Genomic DNA, 20271 nt, shown 5'->3' on the forward strand with positions numbered 1-20271 from the left:
AGAGGAGGTAGATGGTTTCCCAGCCAGAAAGAGAGAGAGAGTGGTCAAGAATGAGGACAGAAACAGACATGCTACTGTAAAGGAAATAGATGGTTACCCAGCCTAATGGAAGAGCAAGAGAAGGAGAGAGTAGTAGACAGCAAGAGTGCAAGAGAGAGCAGAGAGAGATGGTGATGAAGTGCTAGGGCATATTCACAAGGGATGGGGATTAGAATATAAATGGGATAGTAGAGTGAAAGAAGTCAGAGAAAGATGGTGGCAGGTACCAGGACATATCCTCAAGATACGGAAGTCATAATATAAGTGACTGGGCATTGCCAAAGAAGAGTGAGTAGAGATTGGGGGTGGGGAATGCAGTGACTGGTGAAAACCTGGGTATATAGAAGGGGTGGGAGACTAATGGATAGCAATGATACAGTGATCAGGGCCATGAGGACAGGATTAGGGAGTGAGAGATAAGCATAGTGTATGAAAGAGGATATGTGAGGAAGAGAAGAGATGTAGTTTGGTTTGTTGGGGTAATGTGTGTGAAAATTTTTATTGTTACATGTGGGTGGAACACACAGCACTTCTAGAACTCAGTTTTGCTGACGTGGACAGCTCTTCTCAAGAACCACATATCACCAAACCTCTCGGTCCATTGTCATTTCCTATCGCCATTTTAAACCTTTTAAAGCACAGAGGACATGTACAAGCTTTCACTGCATTTAGATACACTTCACAAATGTTTTTCATTGCTTCTGTAATGATACTTTTCTTTTGAAACTCATACAGTAAGCAATGGTGAATATATTGTTTCATAAAGTTCTTATCTTCTGTAGGGTTAATTACAGAAATAACAATGAATGACACACTGCTGAATAGAAGAGACAATATATTATTTTTAGATAGTTGCCACCCATTCAACCTTGACTCTGATATGATTGGTTAATTCATATTTCCCAGTGGTGAAAATCACAATTACTTTCCAAACACACTTTTATATTTGCAGTGAATAAAAATGTTACAGTGAATAAAAATTAGCTTTGATCGAAGCATGTACTTGAAATTTTCAATAATAAAAGTATCTTGAAAACCAAATTTTGACAAAAATATATTAAAATTAAAGTGATGGCTTGTTGCCAACTTAATGTGGCAGTCCCAGGAAAGGGAAGAGTGTTACTGTTATTTAGCTCCAAGAAACACCATTTCTAGCTGGCTACATGACACAAGCATTCTGTGTCCTTAAGTTTTCAAACAGGGGAGGTAAGCACCTCCACCCAGCAAAGCCAGCATCCAGAGACTAGTTTCAAGCTTATTGCTCTTAATCAAACTGGAGTAGCTTGGCCTTGCTAGATGTCACTGCTAATGTGCTGTTGAAAATTTATAGAATTTCAAGTGAAATACATTCACTGATCTATAATAATAGAAATATTAGATTTCTAAGTCTCTCAGAGAGAGTTATGCAGTAACAGCATGATAAAGTGATGGCTTGTTGCCAACTTAATGTGGTAGTCCCAGGAAAGGACAGAATCTTATTGTTATTTAGCCCCAAGAAACACCGTTTCTAGGTGGCTACATGATACATGTTAGGCGTCTCAAACTGAGACAATATATGATCCAAATAAGGCAACGAGCTGGCAGAAACGTTAGCACACTGGGTGAAACGCTTAGCAGTATTTCATCTGTCTTTATGTTCTGAGTTCAAATTCCATTAAGGTCAACTTTGCCTTTCATCCTTTCGGGGTCAATAAATTAAGTACCAGTTGTGTACTCGGATCGATTTAATCGACTGGTCCCTTCCCCAAAAATTATGGTCCTTGTGCCTAGAGTAGAAAAGAATATATGATCCAAATGAATGGAAGGATGCTAATCAATAAACTCATGCAACCCAATCAACTTTATATAAATGTTAAGAGGATGACAATCATCATCATCATCAATGTTTGACCTCTGTTTTCTATGCTGTCATGGGCTGAACAGCTTGACAGGAACTGGCAAGGCCAGGGGCCACACCAGGTTCCATAGTCTGTTTTGGCTTGGTTTCTGCAGCTAGATGTCCTTCCTAATGCCAACCACTTTACAGAGTGTGTTGTTGGTGTTTGTTCCTTCTCAAGCCATGCCTGGCTCATAAAGGCTGGTTTCCTGGTTTCATTGGCATATAGGTTCCCTGCCTGGACAGGATGCCAATCCATAACAGGTGAGCTGCTAGATGCAGGAGGAAAGAGTGAGAGAAAGTTGTGGTGAAAGAGTCATCAGAAGTTCGCCATTACCGTCTGCCAGAACCATGCGGAGCTTAGGTGTTTTTGCTCATAAATACACACATCACCTAGTCTGCAATTCAAACCCACGATCTTTCAACTGCAAGTCCGCTACTCTAACCACTAGGCAATGTGCCTCCACTAACAGAATGTACTGGGTGCTTTTTTTACATGGCGCCATCATCAGTGCTTTCTACGTGGCATCAATACCAGTGCTTTTTATGTGGCATCAGCATGCACACCAACACTTTTTACATAGTACCTCGGTTTTAGGATCTCAATTCTGTTGTGGTGGGTAGGCCTTCTCAAGTATAACAATGCACCACATAGCTCAGTCCTCTGTCATTTCCCAGCATTTTGAGTTCAGACTGCAGTACTTTATCCCATGTCTTCCTGGGTCTCCCTCTTCTACAACTTCCCTCCACTTTAAGTGATGACGATTTTTATTAACGGTGGTGATCATGGTTTGGGTGATGTAGGTTGTTCATTCAACTGCAAGTCTAAATCTTAACAAAATTTGCTTACTGGTGCATAATAGTTTAATAGCTGTGATTTTCTTATATAAAGTGCTTATATGATAAATAGCCTACATTCAATGTGTGCTTTATCTTGTTTTTTATTACCGTCTATAGTCAGTCCAAGGAAAAGTAATTTATTTCCTTTTAACTAGAAAAATCATATATTTTATCTTAATACGCAAATATCATTGACCTTAAATCTTTGTTGGCAATCATTCATTTGTAATGTATATGCATGTATATCTATATGTAGTCTTGTTTTAACCCTCTAGTGTTCAAGTAACTGTCAAGTGAAATGCTAATATTCACTTTGTTTTGAATTAATCATGCATTATCCTGTAGCTTCATGATTTTAATTACATTCTTATTTATTTTTAAAATGACATAAGTAGCTGTGAGAGGTCAGTTCTGGCTTGTTTGAACATAAAACAGATAGAATATTTTGGCCAGATATAGCCAATTTAAAAGCTGAAGAGTTTAAATATAGGCACACTGGGTAGTTGCTCAGGAGTCTCTGCTAATCTATGTACATTATGGCTTTTTATCCATGGCAATTCTAGAGATTAGAATTTTTTGTACACAAGCAATCAACATTTTTTCAGATTTGTATGTTTTAAACATCAGAGATTACAATTCTGTGAAAAATATTTTTTCCAATATATAAAAAATTTGGGAAATTAAACTGTCAAATAATTAAATTTATGAAAATCTTTTTACCTAATCATAATCCCTAATGTTTAAAAAATGTAATTCTGAACAAATTTCTGAAAAGATAGTCAAAAACAAAAATGTCATGGAAAGCAGAGGAAGAGACAAAATTTTTAAAAATTTGAATTCTGACTTTTTTTTTCTCAGAAATCATAATCTTCTCAAAAGTTTAACACATAAAGCTAAAAGCAGTTTTTGAACAAATGGTGTTATATACGTGCTTTTCAAATGTGGTGGGTACTTTCTCCTGCACCAGTTTTCACTCTTCTTTCAGTTGTCTTAACAACGGTGCTACTCCAGAGCAAAAAGGGTGACCACATGTCACCTGTCAACAATCATCCAGTCAGTCTTGCTAGCTGCATTGCCAAACTGATGGAACCCTGTGTCAAAGAAGCACTCTGGAACTTCTGGAATTCCCACAGCCTTATCCAGCCCTCACGGTTTGGATTTATCCCTAACTCAAGCTGCTGTGATCAACTTATCGAGATTCTTGAAGACATCACCCGGGTCACTGATGGCAGATCATGGGTGGATGCTGTTTACCTTGACTTTGCTAAAGCATTTAATTCTGTACTACACAAAAGACTTATGTCAAAACTTTCTGCAATGGGTGTGAAAGGAGTCCTTCATTCTCAGCCGAAAAGAGGTAGTCACAATTCTAGGACAGCATTCTTCACCTTATGAGATGTCATCTGGTGTACCACAGGGATCTGTTTTTGGTTCCCTTTTGTTTGTTGCATACATTAATGACATAGATGACAACTTAAAGAATGCCAGTGCTGAAATATGCAGATGACATCAAGCTGTACCTTGAGATAAAAAGGACAGATCCTGAACACTATAGATCTTTCCTGCAACTGAACCTGGACACAATGCAACAATGGATCACATACTGGCAACTCAAGTTGGCTGTTGACAAGTGTACCACCAAGTATTTTGGGAGGAAAAACCCATCATCCACATACTCTCTCCACAACACTAATATCAAGAAGTCTTCTTGTGAACGTGACCTGGGCATTACTGTCAGCAATGATTTGCACTGGACAAAGAACATCTCTAAAATTGTCCAGAAGGCTGAGGATGTCTTGGCATCACTCAGCAATACCTGTGTCAACCACTCTCCAGCTATTTATTTAAGGCTGTATATAGCTATGGTGCAGCCACACTTGGAATTTGCATCACCAGTCAGGAAATTGTTCAGAGACATGCAACCAAGCAAATACCTTCCACCAGGCATCTACCATACTCTGAACACCTTGCTTCCCTGGGCATAGATACACTGAAGCTCCGACATCTGGCAACTGACTTGGTAAACACCCATAAAATTATTAATCATCATGCCAACAACCACTTTGAGCACCTTTTTGAACTCCATGTGTCTAACACACATGGGCTTGCCTACAAAGTCAGAAAACAGCACAGCTCCCATGACTTTCAGAAACATTTTTTCACACTCAGAGTTGTTGAAGCATGGCACAAACTACCTGCAGCTGTTGTTAGCTGCTGAGACATTGCATCCTTTAAAACCTCCATGCTTCCTGAAATTCACCAACACTGCACCTGATATCTCTCCCCTTCCCACCATACGCATGCACACATGTATATCATGACTCATACACTGTTCACTTTTCTGACATTTGTACATAATTCTATGCACTATACATGCACCTTTGATGAGTTGTAGTACACCTGAGCACTATACACAATAATTTCAATATTATTAAATGCCAAAAATGAAAAAGTACAAAAAGGAGGAAAAGACAAAAATGTGAAACGAGGACCCCTAATTCATGCAGATAAGTAGTACCCCTCTAAAACATGCTAATTCTGATCATAATGACCAATCCAACTCATGCTAGCATGGAAAGCACACATAAAATAATGATGATGATGTTGATGATGATGATGATGATGATGATGATGATGATGATGATGATATATGTTGATATGTTTATAATGTACATACATTTTCATGTTTTTATACCTTATGTTATATAACACTTCAAAAGTAAACATGTGAAAAGTATTACACATGCATACACATTGACACATAATGTTTATATGCATATAATTCTTTAGAAATATATCCATAATATTTGTGTTTTATAATGTTCACACACACACACACACACACACATATAAGGCTTTAGAAATAATGCAATCAGATCACTATTCACTCAACACTTATCTACAAAAGCGTGACATTTGTAAAATTGTTTACAAATTGCTGTACTCTATAGCATTTACCTTGACAAATCATACAAAAAGATTTCTATATTTTTCCAGGAATATCAACTTCTTTTGTCATACTTAGGTAATTCTATGAATTGAGATATATATTCTGACAATTTAGAAATAAGGATAAAGCAGCAAACATAATGTCATAACATTACTTTTACTGCTAAAAAAAAAAAATACAACCCCTTAAAATTTGAAATAGGAAGAATTTGAGGCATGTGAACAGTAATGGTCGTGCCTATAATAATTGGTACATTGGAAACAGAAAGCGAGGATATAGACAAATGGTTGAAGGAGATTGAAAAAGAATGCCTGGTATAATCCTACAGAAAGTTTGTCTCTTAGGGACAACAAGGATTATGAAGAGAGTTCTAAGCACTTGAAAGACTGCTGAAAACTAGTGGTGACTAAAAGTTACAGGTAGCAATCCGCTACCCACATAATTTCTATGAGGAACAAGACCAAATCTGAGCCAAACCATAATAATAATAATAATAATAATAATAATAATAATAATCTTTTCTGCTATAGGCACAAGGCTTGGAATTTGAAAGGATGGGGACAGTCGATCCCATCAACCCCAGTATTTGACTTGTACTTAATTTATCGACCCTGAAAGGATGAAAGGCAAAGTTGACCTCATCAGAATTTGAACTCAGAACATAAGGACAGATGAAATACTGTTAAGCATTTTGCCCAACATGCTGATTTTGCCAGATCACCAACAATATTCAGGGACCTTTTGAGCAGGATGAGCAACTCAACCTGAAGAAAATTCTAACTGGCCTCCATTTGCAAGGTCATGTGTTGTTTATCTTGATATGAGATCATCATGTCAGGCACATGCAGTTGTGTTGCATGTGCTTGGTGCACCCTTATCAGATAAGTAGTCATGATGGGTATATTTGGCTTTGTATATTTGAACCCCAGTGTCACTTTGATGCCATGTGTTGCTCTTTTACTCAATTATAATAATAATGATAATAATCAATTCTATGTAGCCACAACAGAAGTTGCTGGAGAAAATATGTGGGTTTGGCTGATGAAAGGAACCCTAAAAAAAGAGACCAAGAGCACTATACTGGCAACACAGAACAAAGCTTTGGCCACGAACTGGAGGGTCTACCTTAAAAATGAGCAAGTGTCTCTGCTGTGCCACATCTGCAATAGAGTGAATGAAACCATTGCCCATATCATGAATGAATGCCCTAGACTTGCCCAAAACCACTACAAGTTGTGGCAACATGACCAGGTAACAAAAGCGCTACATTGGCAACTGTGTGAAAAGTGGGGACTAGCCCACATCCTATGCAAGACACTATCAATTCAATAATACAACAAAACAATCCACAAACACACGACACACTCTATATGGCAAATACCAATAAAATAAACAACCACCAACAGGCTAGATACCCAACAGAAGAACACAATTCATATTACGCACACAACACACAATACAAACACTAATACAACAAAAGACTGCAACCAAACCCCATAACAAAACAAACTGATGCAATACAATACCAGGAAGAGTTTGCATCCTCCAACAAAAAAAAGGAACACACAATGCTGCACATACCCCAGCAACATGGAAGTATAGCAGGTGATGCAGAAGAAATTTACCTGAAACTACCAAATGTTGAATTATGGACTCTCCCATCAAAGATGGTGTTTGAGCATTCAACTTTTGACGAACGACCTCCACAGATGATTTGTTTATAATGATCAAACGTATGTGTTGTACATTAGCTCACTCCCTCCAACAAATCGAGTTACCTGAACAGGTGCAACGTCAGGTGTTGAAATGATTGCAGAGCAATGTGAGATGAAGTGTTTTGCTCAAGAATACAATGCACCACCCAGTCTAGGAATTAAAACAACGAATTTGTGATCACTAGGCCATGCGATCTCATGTTGAATAATAATAATAACAATAATAATAATAATAATAATAATAATAATAATAATAATAATAATATTAATAATATAATAAAAAAAATATTCAGACAAATACATAACAAAAACACCAGGACTTACAAATATATATAACATACAGAAAATTGCACTACTGGGCACTGCACACATCCTACGCAAAACACTTTCAATACAGTAACCATAGGAGCATCACAGCGAACCACAGCAAACCACAGCACATACCCAAGGCACACAGAGCTGCACTCGGTAGTGAAGTGAAAGCACGTTGTAAAAATAAAACTACTGAACAATAATAATAATAATAATCATGATAATAATAATAATAATAATAATAATAATAATAATAATAATAATAATAATAATAATGATAATGATGATAGGATACAACATACACAAATGAAAGAAAAAATAAAGAAAGAGTACTATAGACGAGTTAGATCAATACTAAAAACAGAGCTCAATGCTAAAAACAAGATAATGGGTATCAACACTTTAGCTGTCCCAGTTATAAGCTACAGCTACAACATCCTTAACTGGACACTAAACGAACTATGTAAAATAGACAGGAAAACAAGAAAAATAATGACAGGATATAGGATGCACCACCCAAAATCTGACATAGAAAGGCTATATATACAATGCACAGAAGGTGGCAGGGGTCTTATACAGCTAGAAAACTATTATAAAATAACCACCATAGGACTGCAAAAATACCTACTCCAGAAGCAAGGGAAACTAATACAAATAGCCACAAAACACGAGCAAAACAAAAAACTGTTTTCAGTATTTAAGGAAGCTGACAAATACAAACAAGAAATCAATCTACCTAACAAATACAAAGAAGAAGAAGAAGAAGAAGAAGAAGAAGAAGAAGAAGAAGAAGAAGAAGAAGAAGAAGAAGAAGAAGAAGAAGAAGAAGAAGAAGAAGAAGAAGAAGAAGAAGAAGAAGAAGAAGAAGAAGAGGAAACAACAAAAGCTATAAAACAAATGAAATCCAAACTAAAACTAGAACAGCAACGGACCATGATAAAACGATAGCAAGCCCCTACATGGTAAATACTGGGCTAAACTAAATGCGAAAGAAATAGACAGAGAAAAATCCCAGCAATGGCTGAGAAGCTCAGGACTCAAAACAGAGACTGAAGGATTTTTAATTGCTGCACAAGACCAGAGCCTCCCCACCAGAAATTACCAAAAACACATAATGAAAAGAAATATAACAAGTAACTGTAGAATATGTGGAGATCGACAAGAAACAATAAATCATATTATCTCTGGCTGCCCAGTCCTGGCTAAGAAGGAATATATTCACAGACACGACAGAGCTGGGACCTATATACACTGGAAGCTATGCCAACACTATGGAATAACAACAGAAAAAAGATGGTATAAACACACGCCAGAAAAGGTCACAGAAAACGAGAAAGCAACCATACTCTGGGATATGCCAATACACACAGATAGAGAAATTAAGGCAAATAGACCAGATATAGTTGTCAAAGATCATGAAGAAAAAAAATGCTTTCTAATTGATGTATCAATACCAGCAGATGACAACGTTTCTCTAAAAGAAATGGAAAAACTTTCAAAATACAAAGACCTGGAAATAGAGATAACTCGAATGTGGAATCTAAAAACAGAAACAATTCCTATCATAGTAGGTGCCTTAGGTATAATAAAAAAATATTCAGACAAATACATAACAAAAACACCAGGACTTACAAATATATATAACATACAGAAAATTGCACTACTGGGTACTGCACACATTCTACACAAAACACTTTCAATACAGTAAACATAAGAGCACCACAGCAAACCACAGCACATACCCAAGGCGCACAGAGCTGCGCTCGGTAGTGAAGTGAAAGCACGTTATAAAAATAAAACTACTGAACAATAATAATAATTTTGTCGGGGACCACCAAGACAAAAAATTCCGTCTAATTGATATATCAGTTCCAACAGATGTCAATGTATCTCTAAAAGAAATGGTGTAGCTCTCAAAATACAAAGATCTGGAATAACCCTAATGTGAAACCTGTAGACAAAGACAATCTCAACAATAACAGGTGCTTTAAGTGTTGTCAAAAAACATACAGGCTAGTGCATAACCAAAACACCAGGGTTTATGAGAATATATATATAGCACACAGAAAATAGCACTGGTAGGTACTGCACACATCCTAAGCACTTTCAGTTTAATAAAAATAACAACACCAAAACAAATCACAGTACACACCCAAGAAATACAATAAAAATAAGACTACTGAATACTACTACTACTACTAATAATAATAATAATAATAATAATAATAATAACTTTTTGTGCCATTGGTAAGATGTTATCTAGTACAATCTGATTCATAGTCGGGCCATCAATGACTAATTTGGCAACCCTACCAAGCGCTTACCTGATAAGGAGAGTGGCTTTTGTTGGACTCACTCCAGGATGAAAAACAAAACCTGTTAAAGGGTGGATGATCTCAATAGAGTCAACAGCCATCCACTATATGAGTCTTTAAGTACTACAACCATAAATACTGGAGGTAATGACCAGTATAGGTAAACCAGCTTAAATGAGGGCAGATACGCTTTTCAGAAGTCTTGGCCAACAACCTGTATAGTGATGGTAGCATGATATAATTGCTCATAGGTGGTAACCTTAAAACACATACCTCAATTATGAGAGAAATGCTAATAATCTTAACAGTGTCAAGGTTGAAGCTTTTAGAGAAGAAGTTGTGTAGAGGAGTTGTGCCTAGTGTAGGCCTGGTCATAATCAAGCTACTGCCGAACCTCAGTAGTGAAGGAGATTAAAATGAACAAAGGAGAACAACAAATTGTTAAAGAGGAGAGTGGAGAGTATCAGCAGGAGGATTCAAGAATAACTGAGGAGATGATTAGAGATCAGTGCAGGAAAATTCCTTACTGGAAAGTTCCTGGCCCAGATGGGGTTCAGGGCTTTTGGCTTAAAAACCTGAGAATTGCAAGACAGATGGACAAAATACTGAGTAGTGACATCCAAGTACTGGCCTGGATGACAAAAAGAAGAATGGTACTGTGCCAGAAGGACCCAAATAAAGGGAATGCAGTTGGAAATTTCCGACCAGTATTTTGTTTGCCACTGATGTGGAAACTGATGACATACATCATATCAAACAGCATCTATAAGTATCTGGATAAGAATGATCTACTACCAGTGGAACAAAAAGGGCGTAGACGTAAGAGCAGAGGAATAGAGGATCAGTTACTAATCCATAAGACTATCCTGGCTGATTGCAAGAGGAGACACAAAAATTTGGCAATGACATGGGTGGACTAGAGGAAAGCATATGACATGGTCCTACACTCATGGATTATTGAATGCCTTAAACTGCTTAAGGTCTCACACAATATCTTGAAGCTAATTCAAAACTCAATGATGACGTGACGAACTGAACTCACAGTATGGGGAGATAAGCTGGGAGAGGTAAATATCAAAAGAGGAATCTTTCAAGGGGACAGTCTGTTGCCTCTCCTATTTGTTGTCTGTATACTGCCACTAACGAATGTTTTAAGAAAGATGCATGTGGGGTACATGCTAGGCAGGGTGAAAGTAAACAAATTGTGGTTTATGAATGACCTAAAGCTATTCGCTAAGACTGAGAAAGAAATTGAGAGTTTGACAGCAACTGTGCAGATGATTAGCAAAGATATTGGCATGGAATTTGAGATCGAGAAATGTGGTGTAAGGATTCTCAAAAAGGAGAAAATCAGTAAAAGCCATCGGATCAAGCTGGAAAGTGGTGAAAAGTCAGAGAGGAAGGATATATGTACCTGAGCATCATTGAAAGAGATAAGATGAATGAACACAAGAAATGTACAGGAAAGAGTATTTGAGAACTCGGCTTGTGCTCCAATCAAAACTAAATGGCCATAATAAGATTAGAGCAATTAACATGTGGGCAGTTGCTTTCATGAGATATGGGGCAAGAATAGTATCTTGGAAGAAGCATGAATTACAAGAGACAGACCGGAGAACACTTAAATTAATGACAAGGAACTACACCCCAAGAGTGATGTGTCAAGATTGTATGTAAAGAGGGAAGAAGGAGGATGGGGATTGGTGTGTTGTGAAGGTTGTGTAAGGGAAGAGGAGAATAGCCTGGCTTGGTATATCAAGGGGAGTAAAGAAGAAATGATTGAAGCAGTGAAAATGCAGGGAACCTTAAAAGTGAACAAAGCCGTAGATCCAACGCAATTTAAGAAAGACCAGAGAGAGCAGATGATGAAATTTTTTTTTTATAATTAACTCTTTATTTCCAGTTTTCCCTGTTATAATTTGAAACAGTACAGCCAGGGGACTGTGAAATATCATATAAAGCAAATGGAGAACAAGTTTTTTTTGAAGAGAAAGAAAAAGAGAAAGCAACAAAAATAGAAATAAAAAACTATTAATAAATAAAAGAAAAAAAAGAAAGAAAAAGAGAGAGAAAAGGATGAATAAAAAATTTTAAAATAGAATAAAATAAAATAGACTACACACTCAATCACTCATAATATCTTAATACAGTTCTACAAGAAGTAACACGACGTGTTTACAAACTCAAGGTTGAGGCTCCATTTTTTATAAAATTTATCTTACTTGTTTTCATTGTATGATCTGTTTTTTCAATTCAATATCTGTCTTGCACAAAGTGTCTAAAATGTTTGAAGCTGAGAGTGCTTTTTGCCACTTTGCTTTTATGTATAAAATATTTTGCTAATAATATTAGCAAGTCAAAAAGGCTATCAGTATATGTGTTTTTTCTCAGTCCGAATAAGATGAAGAAAATTTGGCAGGACAAGAAAATGCACAGTCAGTTCTTGAAGAATAAAGATGAGATCGATTGGAACAGAACCTGGTAATGGCTGCAGAAAGAAGACTTAAAAGGGCCCACTGAGGCATTAGTGTGGAGTGCTCAAGAACAAGCTCTCGGAACAAACTACTCCAAATATCACACTGATAAAAGCACTGACATGCCACAGTGTAGGATTTGCTCTGAGAAGGGAGAAAGTATAAGCCATATTGTTAGTGAGCGCCGTAAGCTCACACAACACAAATACAAAAGGAGACATGACAATGTGGCCAGATATGCCTACTGGCTGTTTTGTGGTAAAGCAGACCTCGAGAGAGTTGAACAATGATATGAACACAAGCTAGAGGGAGTAATGGAAAATGAACATTACAAAATACTCTGGGATTTTAACATGCAGTGCAACCAAGTCACATAGGCGAGATGGCCAGATATCGTGATCATCCATAAAGAGGGAAAAGAAATAAAGATAATAGATATTGCAATACCAGGTAATTTGAGGGTGAAATGTAAGGAAACAGAAAAGATTGAGAAATATCAGTCACTGTGGGATAAAATAGGAAAGTTATGGGGCATGAGTGAAAGCGGTGATAATTGGAGCATTAGGAGCAGTTTCCAAGGGCTTTGCAAAACATATTAAGAATATTGGAGCTGCTGCCAGGCTCAAGGTGATCCAGAAGACAGCATTGTTGGGTACAGCTCACATTCTAAGGTGAGTATTGTTTCTTTGAGTCACAGGAGAAGGCACTACTTGAAACCTTTGGTGATTTGTTATTGCCTGCTTTCAAGTAAAGAATAACCGGTAATTAAGAACTGTCAGAGAGTCTTTCAGAATAGCAACAACAACAATAATAATAACCCATTCTACTAAAGGCACAAGGCCTGAATTAGAACTTGGAATGTAAAGATGGACGAAATGCTACTAAGCATTTTGCCCGGTGTGATAATGATTCAGCCAGCTCGCCACCTTAATAATAATAATAATAATAATAATTTCATTTATTTTCCACATGGCTGAAGGATGAGAAGGACGATACAGAAACAGACATAAAGTGTGGGGGTTTACATATAGTAATGAAATGATAAAAAAAAAGTATACATGGTATAAACTGGAAGAAAAAGTGACATATGCATAGTATACAAAGGTAATAAAAAAAAAAGGTGGGGTGATAGAGATGTGGTCCTCCTGATACAGGAATGTCTCTAGGCATAATCAAGGAACCCCACTGTCCGAGACTTCTCTGAAACCCCATGAGCAAGTGCCCTCTCCAATTCCTTCTCGCCAACTCACAGGTCTACACTTAGTGAGGTACCGTCCACTCTTGCCAGTTTCTCAACTTTCACCCACCTTTCAATAAACTCACTTGAGGACAGCCCTTCCCACTCCACTCTCAATTTCCTTTTTAAGTGAAACTTGAAAAAGTCAATGAGCGCTCTATCAAAGAGAAATGTATCTGTCCTCATTGTTTTTCAGCCTTCTCCACCAAACAACCTCTTTCGCCACAGCCACCAGGCAAAGGAAAACTGCCTTGCTTGCTCAATTGAAGTAGGGTAGTGATGCAATCATCACTACAGGCTTGGCTGACAGATGGATCCATCCCACAATAATAATAATGATGATGATATTTGAAATTGCAAGAATATGGAGTATGAAAACTGTAAAGATTGTAATTGTAATAATTGGTGCATTGGGAACTGAGTAAAGATATAGACAAATGGTTGAAGGAAATTGGAACAGAATGTCCTGTAGAGATTCAACAGAAAATTTGCCACTTAGGGACAGGAAAGATTACCAGGAAGGTTTTAAGCACTTGAAAGACTATTGAAAGCTTGTGGATACCTAAAGTTACCTGCTACCCACATAAATCCTGCCAGGAATAAGAACGAATCTGAATCAAATCAATAGTAATGATAATAATAATCCTTTCTGAAGTTTTAAGAGAAAATTTAGGCCTGAAATTTTAGGGGAGAGATTAGTTGATTACAGTGACTCAATTGGTGTTTGTTTTATTGACTGCAATACTATGAAAGACAAGGTCAACCTCAGCAGAATTTGAACTTCATATGTAAAAGCAGATGAAATACTGCTAAGCATTTTGTCCAGCAATAATAATAATATGTTACTTTAATTTGAAGTAAAGCTTTAAATAGTTGACTTTGTTTGCATATCAGTAGGTTTCTTTAATTTTGTGACCTCATTATCCTATCTCTCTATACTTAAATTAGGTGATACCCCTTATTTTTACTTCAATAGAATAAAATATAAGCTCCAGGGAAAACTTCACAAAACCCCAAACACATACGTGACACCCTGGTTGGAAATCATTAATTTATATGTCCAACCCATGCCAGCATGGAAAGCGGACGTTAAACGATGATGATGATGATGATGATGATGATGGGTTGGACAAAATAATGGAAACACCTAACATCATAGCATCATAATCTTGAAATATCTACAAAACCATCAAAAGCTTGTTTATTTTTATGTTTTTTTATTTATTATTGGTGTTGCTTAATATGTTTTTCTAAAATTGCTGTTTCTTTTAAGATATTATGAGAAAAAGATAATTAAAATTCATTAAAATGACAGATCTATCAAACTTTCAAAGAGGTCAAATTGCTGGTGCTCATATGACAGGTGCTAGCATAATGAAAACAACCAAAATGTTTGGTGTATCAAGAAGTACTGTCTCGAAAGTAATGACAGCCTTTGAGAAAGAGGGGAATTCTGGAAGAAAACTAAAACTTTCAGATAGTGACTATCAGACTCTTACACGAATTGTAAGAAAGAATCACAAAAGTACATCTCCTAAAATTACTGCAGAGCTTAATGATCACCTCAAGAACCCAGTTTCCACAAAAACTGTTTGCTGGGAGCTGTACAAAGCTGCATTTCACAGGATGGCTGCAATCAGGAAACCACTACTTTCAAAAATAAACATTGCAAAACATTTAGAGTGGAGTAAAAACCTACAGAATTGATCCCTAGAGCAGTAGAAGAATGTGGAGAAGTGGAAGAATGTGAAGAATTGATCCCTAGAGCAGTGGAAGAATGTGAAGAACTGATCCCTAGAGCAGTGGAAGAATGTGGAGAAGTGGAAGAATGTGAAGAATTGATCCCTAGAGCAGTGGAAGAATGTGGAGAAGTGGAAGAATGTGAAGAATTGATCCCTAGAGCAGTGGAAGAATGTGGAGAAGTGGAAGAATGTGAAGAATTGATCCCTAGAGCAGTGGAAGAATAAGGCAGTGAGCTGGCAGAATCGTTAGCACGCGGGGCGAAATGCTTAGTGGTATTTCGTCTGCTGATACGTTCAGAGTTAAAATTCTGCCGAGCTTGACTTTGCCTTTCATCCTTTTAGGGTCGATAAATTAAGTATCAGTTACGCACTGGGGTCAATATAATCAACTTAATCCCTTTGTCTGTCCTTGTTTGTCCCCTCTATGTTTAGCCCCTTGTGGGCAATGAAGAAATTAGTGGAAGAATGTTATTTTCTCGGATAAGTCATCCTTTACTCTATTTCCAACCACCGGCTGAATATACACGTGGAGACAGCCAAAAGAAGCATTTGACCCAGACTGCCATCTTTCAACTGTTAAACATGGTGGAGGATCTGTGATGATCTGGGGGGCTATATCTTGGAAATCCGCTAGCCCAGTGTTTTCCCTTCATGGCAGAATTAATAGTCAAGACTATTTAAGCATTTTATCTGATCAAATTCATACTATGGTTGCGCAACTGTTTCCAGAGGGAAGCACAATCTTTCAGGATGATAATGCACCAATTCACACAGCTAAAGTTCTTACTGAATGGCACGAGGAACATTCTAGTGAAGTTGAACATCTTATCTGGCCACCACAGTCCCCGGATCTCAATATCATTGAACATTTATGGTGCATTTTAGAAAAACAAGTAGAGTCGATATCCTCCACCATCATCACTACAAGAACTGGAGACTGCTTTAGCAGAAGAGTGGACAAAAATTCCTTTGGAAACAATTCAAACTTTGTACGAGTCCATACCTCATAGAATTCAAGCTGTAATTACTGCCAAAGGCGGTCCTACCCCATATTAAAATAAATTTGTTTGAAATTTTAAGGTGTTTCCATTATTTTGTCCATCCCCTGTAGATTGTGTTTAGACATGTTTGCATTAAGTAAACAGAGCTTCAATAGAAAGTAATCATGTCTTAACATGGAAAGGAATTAAAGATTTTAGCAATAGACTGGAGATAATTGCTGAGATATTCTGAGTATCAAAGTGAGAAGGTATTTTACTTACAGGGTTTGGTCTGGAAGAAATGACTAAGCCCTTGGCATTCATAACCCTCTGAGAACAGTGAGATCAAATTTGATTAATGTTCTTCTTGAACAACTGCAGAAAAGACATGTACAAAGAGGGAACGCTGCACAGCTGATATTCAGGGGAGAAAGACTTGGGTATAAAAGTCTGTGTGGGGCTTGCAGGGTTTGACACAGAATGGGTTATACTTGTTATAATTTTATCTAGTGAAGTGAGACGAAACCTCTAATGGTTAATTAAATTATCCACATTTGGTGAGTGAATCAGTACCTCAGAGTATTATTTTATTTATTTTAGCAATATAGACAATAATATTGATCATTGGTTACAGGTTTTCTGTCCCCTGCTTTCCTAATGGCAACAGTAACAAGGGAGAGTTGGTAAGTTGGTGTATCTCAAGGAACTTCATTCCTAGAGCATCAGCTTTTCAAGTTCCACAATGGTGTTTGTACATTTCACCAGTATACATCAGTGAAATATATACAAAGAACAGACAGATGAACGGATACACAAACAGACAGACAGATAGACATGCATACATATATATTGATACATACATAAATGGCTTCCATTCACAAATGTCGGTTGAACTGGTTTGTGTAGACAACACTTGCCCAAGGTACTACACTGTAGGATCAAATCCAGAACCATGTGATTCTAAAGCTAACTTCTTAACCACACTGCCTGGAATCGAACTCAGAATCTTGGGGTTAGTAGCCCGCATTCTTAACCACTATGCCATATGCCCATGGTTAAGAGCATGGGCTACTAACCCCAAGATCCTGAGTTCGATTCCAGGCAGTAACCTGAATAATAATAATAATAATAATAATAATAATAATAATAATAATAATAATAATAATAATAACATCATCATCGAAAAATACCTTAGGAATGAGAACCCAGGTTTGAAATTTCCCCAAGACACCTGATGAAGGCTGGAGGGTATATCAGCCGAAACGTTGTGTTAACAACAACCAAGATGAGGACAAATATCTGCTAAATGTAAATAAGGTAAATCAGGCAGATTGTTACACACAACCTTCCCCCAATTCTACTGATAGGGATACCAAGGCAATTAGAGTCTCTGATCTCAAGCTGAAAGGAAGAATAACTCCCACTGTTTTCTCATCAAGCACAAAGAATGACCTGAATTTGCAAGTGAAAAGAAAAAAAACTCATAGATTATACAAAACTCCAGTCATTAATTATATGGTACTCCAAGTTTTAACAGTGGTGAGTTATATATATCCATGATACTTAGTTGCAGGAAAAAGGACTGTATTGTGAAAGTTAAGTTGTTTGTCATAGGCATAGTTGTTATAAATATGACTCATCCTTTTGTCACACTGTTTTGATTTAACCTGCTACAACCATTGTAATAGTAACAAGGTTATTATTAAATGATATAAAGAAAATTTAGCATGCAGGTTGAGGTCCATTAAGGTTCAGTTCTTAGCCCTCTCCTGTTTATTATAGCTCACTAGATCACAACAGAGGAGTTTAAGACCAGCTGTTCATGGGAACTTTTGTTTGCTGATAACTTAATTCTTATGGCCAATTCTGTAGAAGATTTAGAGAAAAAATTCCTGACAAGGAAGCAAAATATAAAATCAAGAGGCTTCAAAGTGAACTTCATAAAAAGCAAAAGGCATTAGTACAAGCAGGGGAGAAGATATGACTCTGCAACTATCAGAGAAATGGTTGTGCCTGATACGCAATAAAAAAATAGGTAAATGCACCCTGTATAGTCTATGGATACCCAAGAGCTTTAATGGGATTACAGGCTCACTGACAATGAAGGCAGACTACATATATGACAGGAGAACTTAGTAAAAAAAAAAAGACATGCAAAGTAAATTCCTTCAAATGCTCAGAAGGCCCACTGGAAGTACCTCATAGCTTTTGTTATCCAACTAAATGTGTACAAAGAACAAGTAGTGATTTTAACCATGCAATGGCCATACACAGTTTCTGCCAGCCAAATTTCATTTACAAGGATCTGGTTGATCTAAGATTATGGTAGAAGACTCTTGCCCAAGGTGTAGCACAGTGGTATCAAACCCAAACCATGTTGTTATGAAGCACACATCTTGACCATATACACATACCTACTGCCTCAAACATGACATTTGTTATCTCAGTTTGTTTACATATGTTGTTGTTGCTGTTGATTAACTCTAGATCAAGCAAACCTATGAATAAAGATGTTTCAGTCATTACAATTCTTTTATTTTCAGGCATAATGTATTCATGACTCATAACCCAGTAGGGTCTTTTTTGTGTGAGAGTTGGCTGCAATTTCTAACAGGATGTGTGACCATATAGAGGCTCACATAGTAGCTGGTTTGTTTATATATCATATCCTGGTAGAGATTTAGAAAATTAAGTGTTAAAGATATGACTCATAAAAAATCTGTAGATTATGCATAGCAATCAGGATATGCAATGAATAAGGATCACAAGAGATTGAGCAGGATCTCATAAGAACTTGAGTCTATCTAATATTATTAAACAAAGTTGGGGAATTAATTTCACACTTCAAAGGAATGGTTGTCAAGTTATGTTAAAAGTGGAAATAGCTTTGATGTTAGGTAAGGTAGTACTTATAAAACTCTACACAGTATAGAATAGCCAAAAAGGTTAAAGTTCCCTACACTGCCATCAACTCCGCCATTGTATGATATAAGGAAATAGGAAAAAGTAATGACAGAGCTCAGTCAGGTCATCCAAAAGTGACTTCTAAATCAGAGGACAAGCTCACCAGAGTCACCAGTCTTCAAAACAGACACCTGACCGCAAATAAAATCACTGCACAAGTAAGTGAAGCCAACAAAGCTAATGTCTCTCCTACAATCATGAAGAGAAAACTCATTCTGCAAGTCTAAATGGTTGTTGCACTGCCAGGAAACCACTGCTTTGACCTGTGAATAAATGTGACTCTTATCGGCCAGAAAATACCAAACCTGGACCGTTGATCAATGGAATTAAGTCCTCTGGACTGATGAATCAAAGTTTGAAATCTTTGAGTTTACGTGAAGCCAAGAATTGGTGAACAGATGACTCCTAAATGTATAGTTCCAACTGTAAAGAATGGCAGGGAAAGTGTGATGATCTGGAGGTGTTTTGCAGGCAATAGTGATAGAGATATTCATTGGGTAACAGGAATATTGAACCAAAACATTTATCACTCTATCCTCTACTGTCATGCCATTCCATCTGGGGCAAGACTGATCAGTAATAATGATGCAAGATAATGATTCTAAACATACTTCTAAGCAATACAAAAACTATTTACGGGAAAAAAATGGATGAAAAATATTGACTGTGAAGGAACAGCCAACCCAATCCCCCGATTGCAATCCCATCAAAATTGTGTCGGATGAATTGGATCACAGTCAAAAAGTGACAACCAAGTAGTGCAGAAACCTTCTGGACACTCTTACAAGAGGAGTGGCAAAATGTAGCTAGCAAATATCTGCTTTCAT

The 20271-nt window shown here is 37.1% G+C and overlaps 1 protein-coding gene and 1 pseudogene across 1 annotated transcript; both read left to right on the forward strand.

The window, feature by feature from the left end:
- The first annotated feature begins 4338 nt into the window (after positions 1 to 4338).
- Positions 4339 to 5030, forward strand: LOC149136472 (uncharacterized; annotated as a pseudogene).
- Positions 5031 to 10463: 5433 nt separating this feature from the next.
- LOC149136473 (uncharacterized) lies at positions 10464 to 10967 on the forward strand. Its single transcript, XM_089348339.1, has one exon. It carries the CDS (start codon positions 10464 to 10466, stop codon positions 10965 to 10967), a length of 504 nt encoding a protein of 167 aa, XP_089204465.1.
- The last annotated feature ends 9304 nt before the right edge of the window (positions 10968 to 20271 follow it).

The sequence above is a fragment of the Octopus bimaculoides genome, chromosome 3, assembly GCF_046866305.1.
Source record: "Octopus bimaculoides isolate indiv1 chromosome 3, ASM4686630v1, whole genome shotgun sequence".
Taxonomy (NCBI): domain Eukaryota; kingdom Metazoa; phylum Mollusca; class Cephalopoda; order Octopoda; family Octopodidae; genus Octopus; species Octopus bimaculoides.

Bases quoted from the DNA above. Each gene is read 5' to 3' on its own strand.
- LOC149136473 (XM_089348339.1), top strand. From the start codon at position 10,464: ATGAACAAAGGAGAACAACAAATTGTTAAAGAGGAGAGTGGAGAGTAT.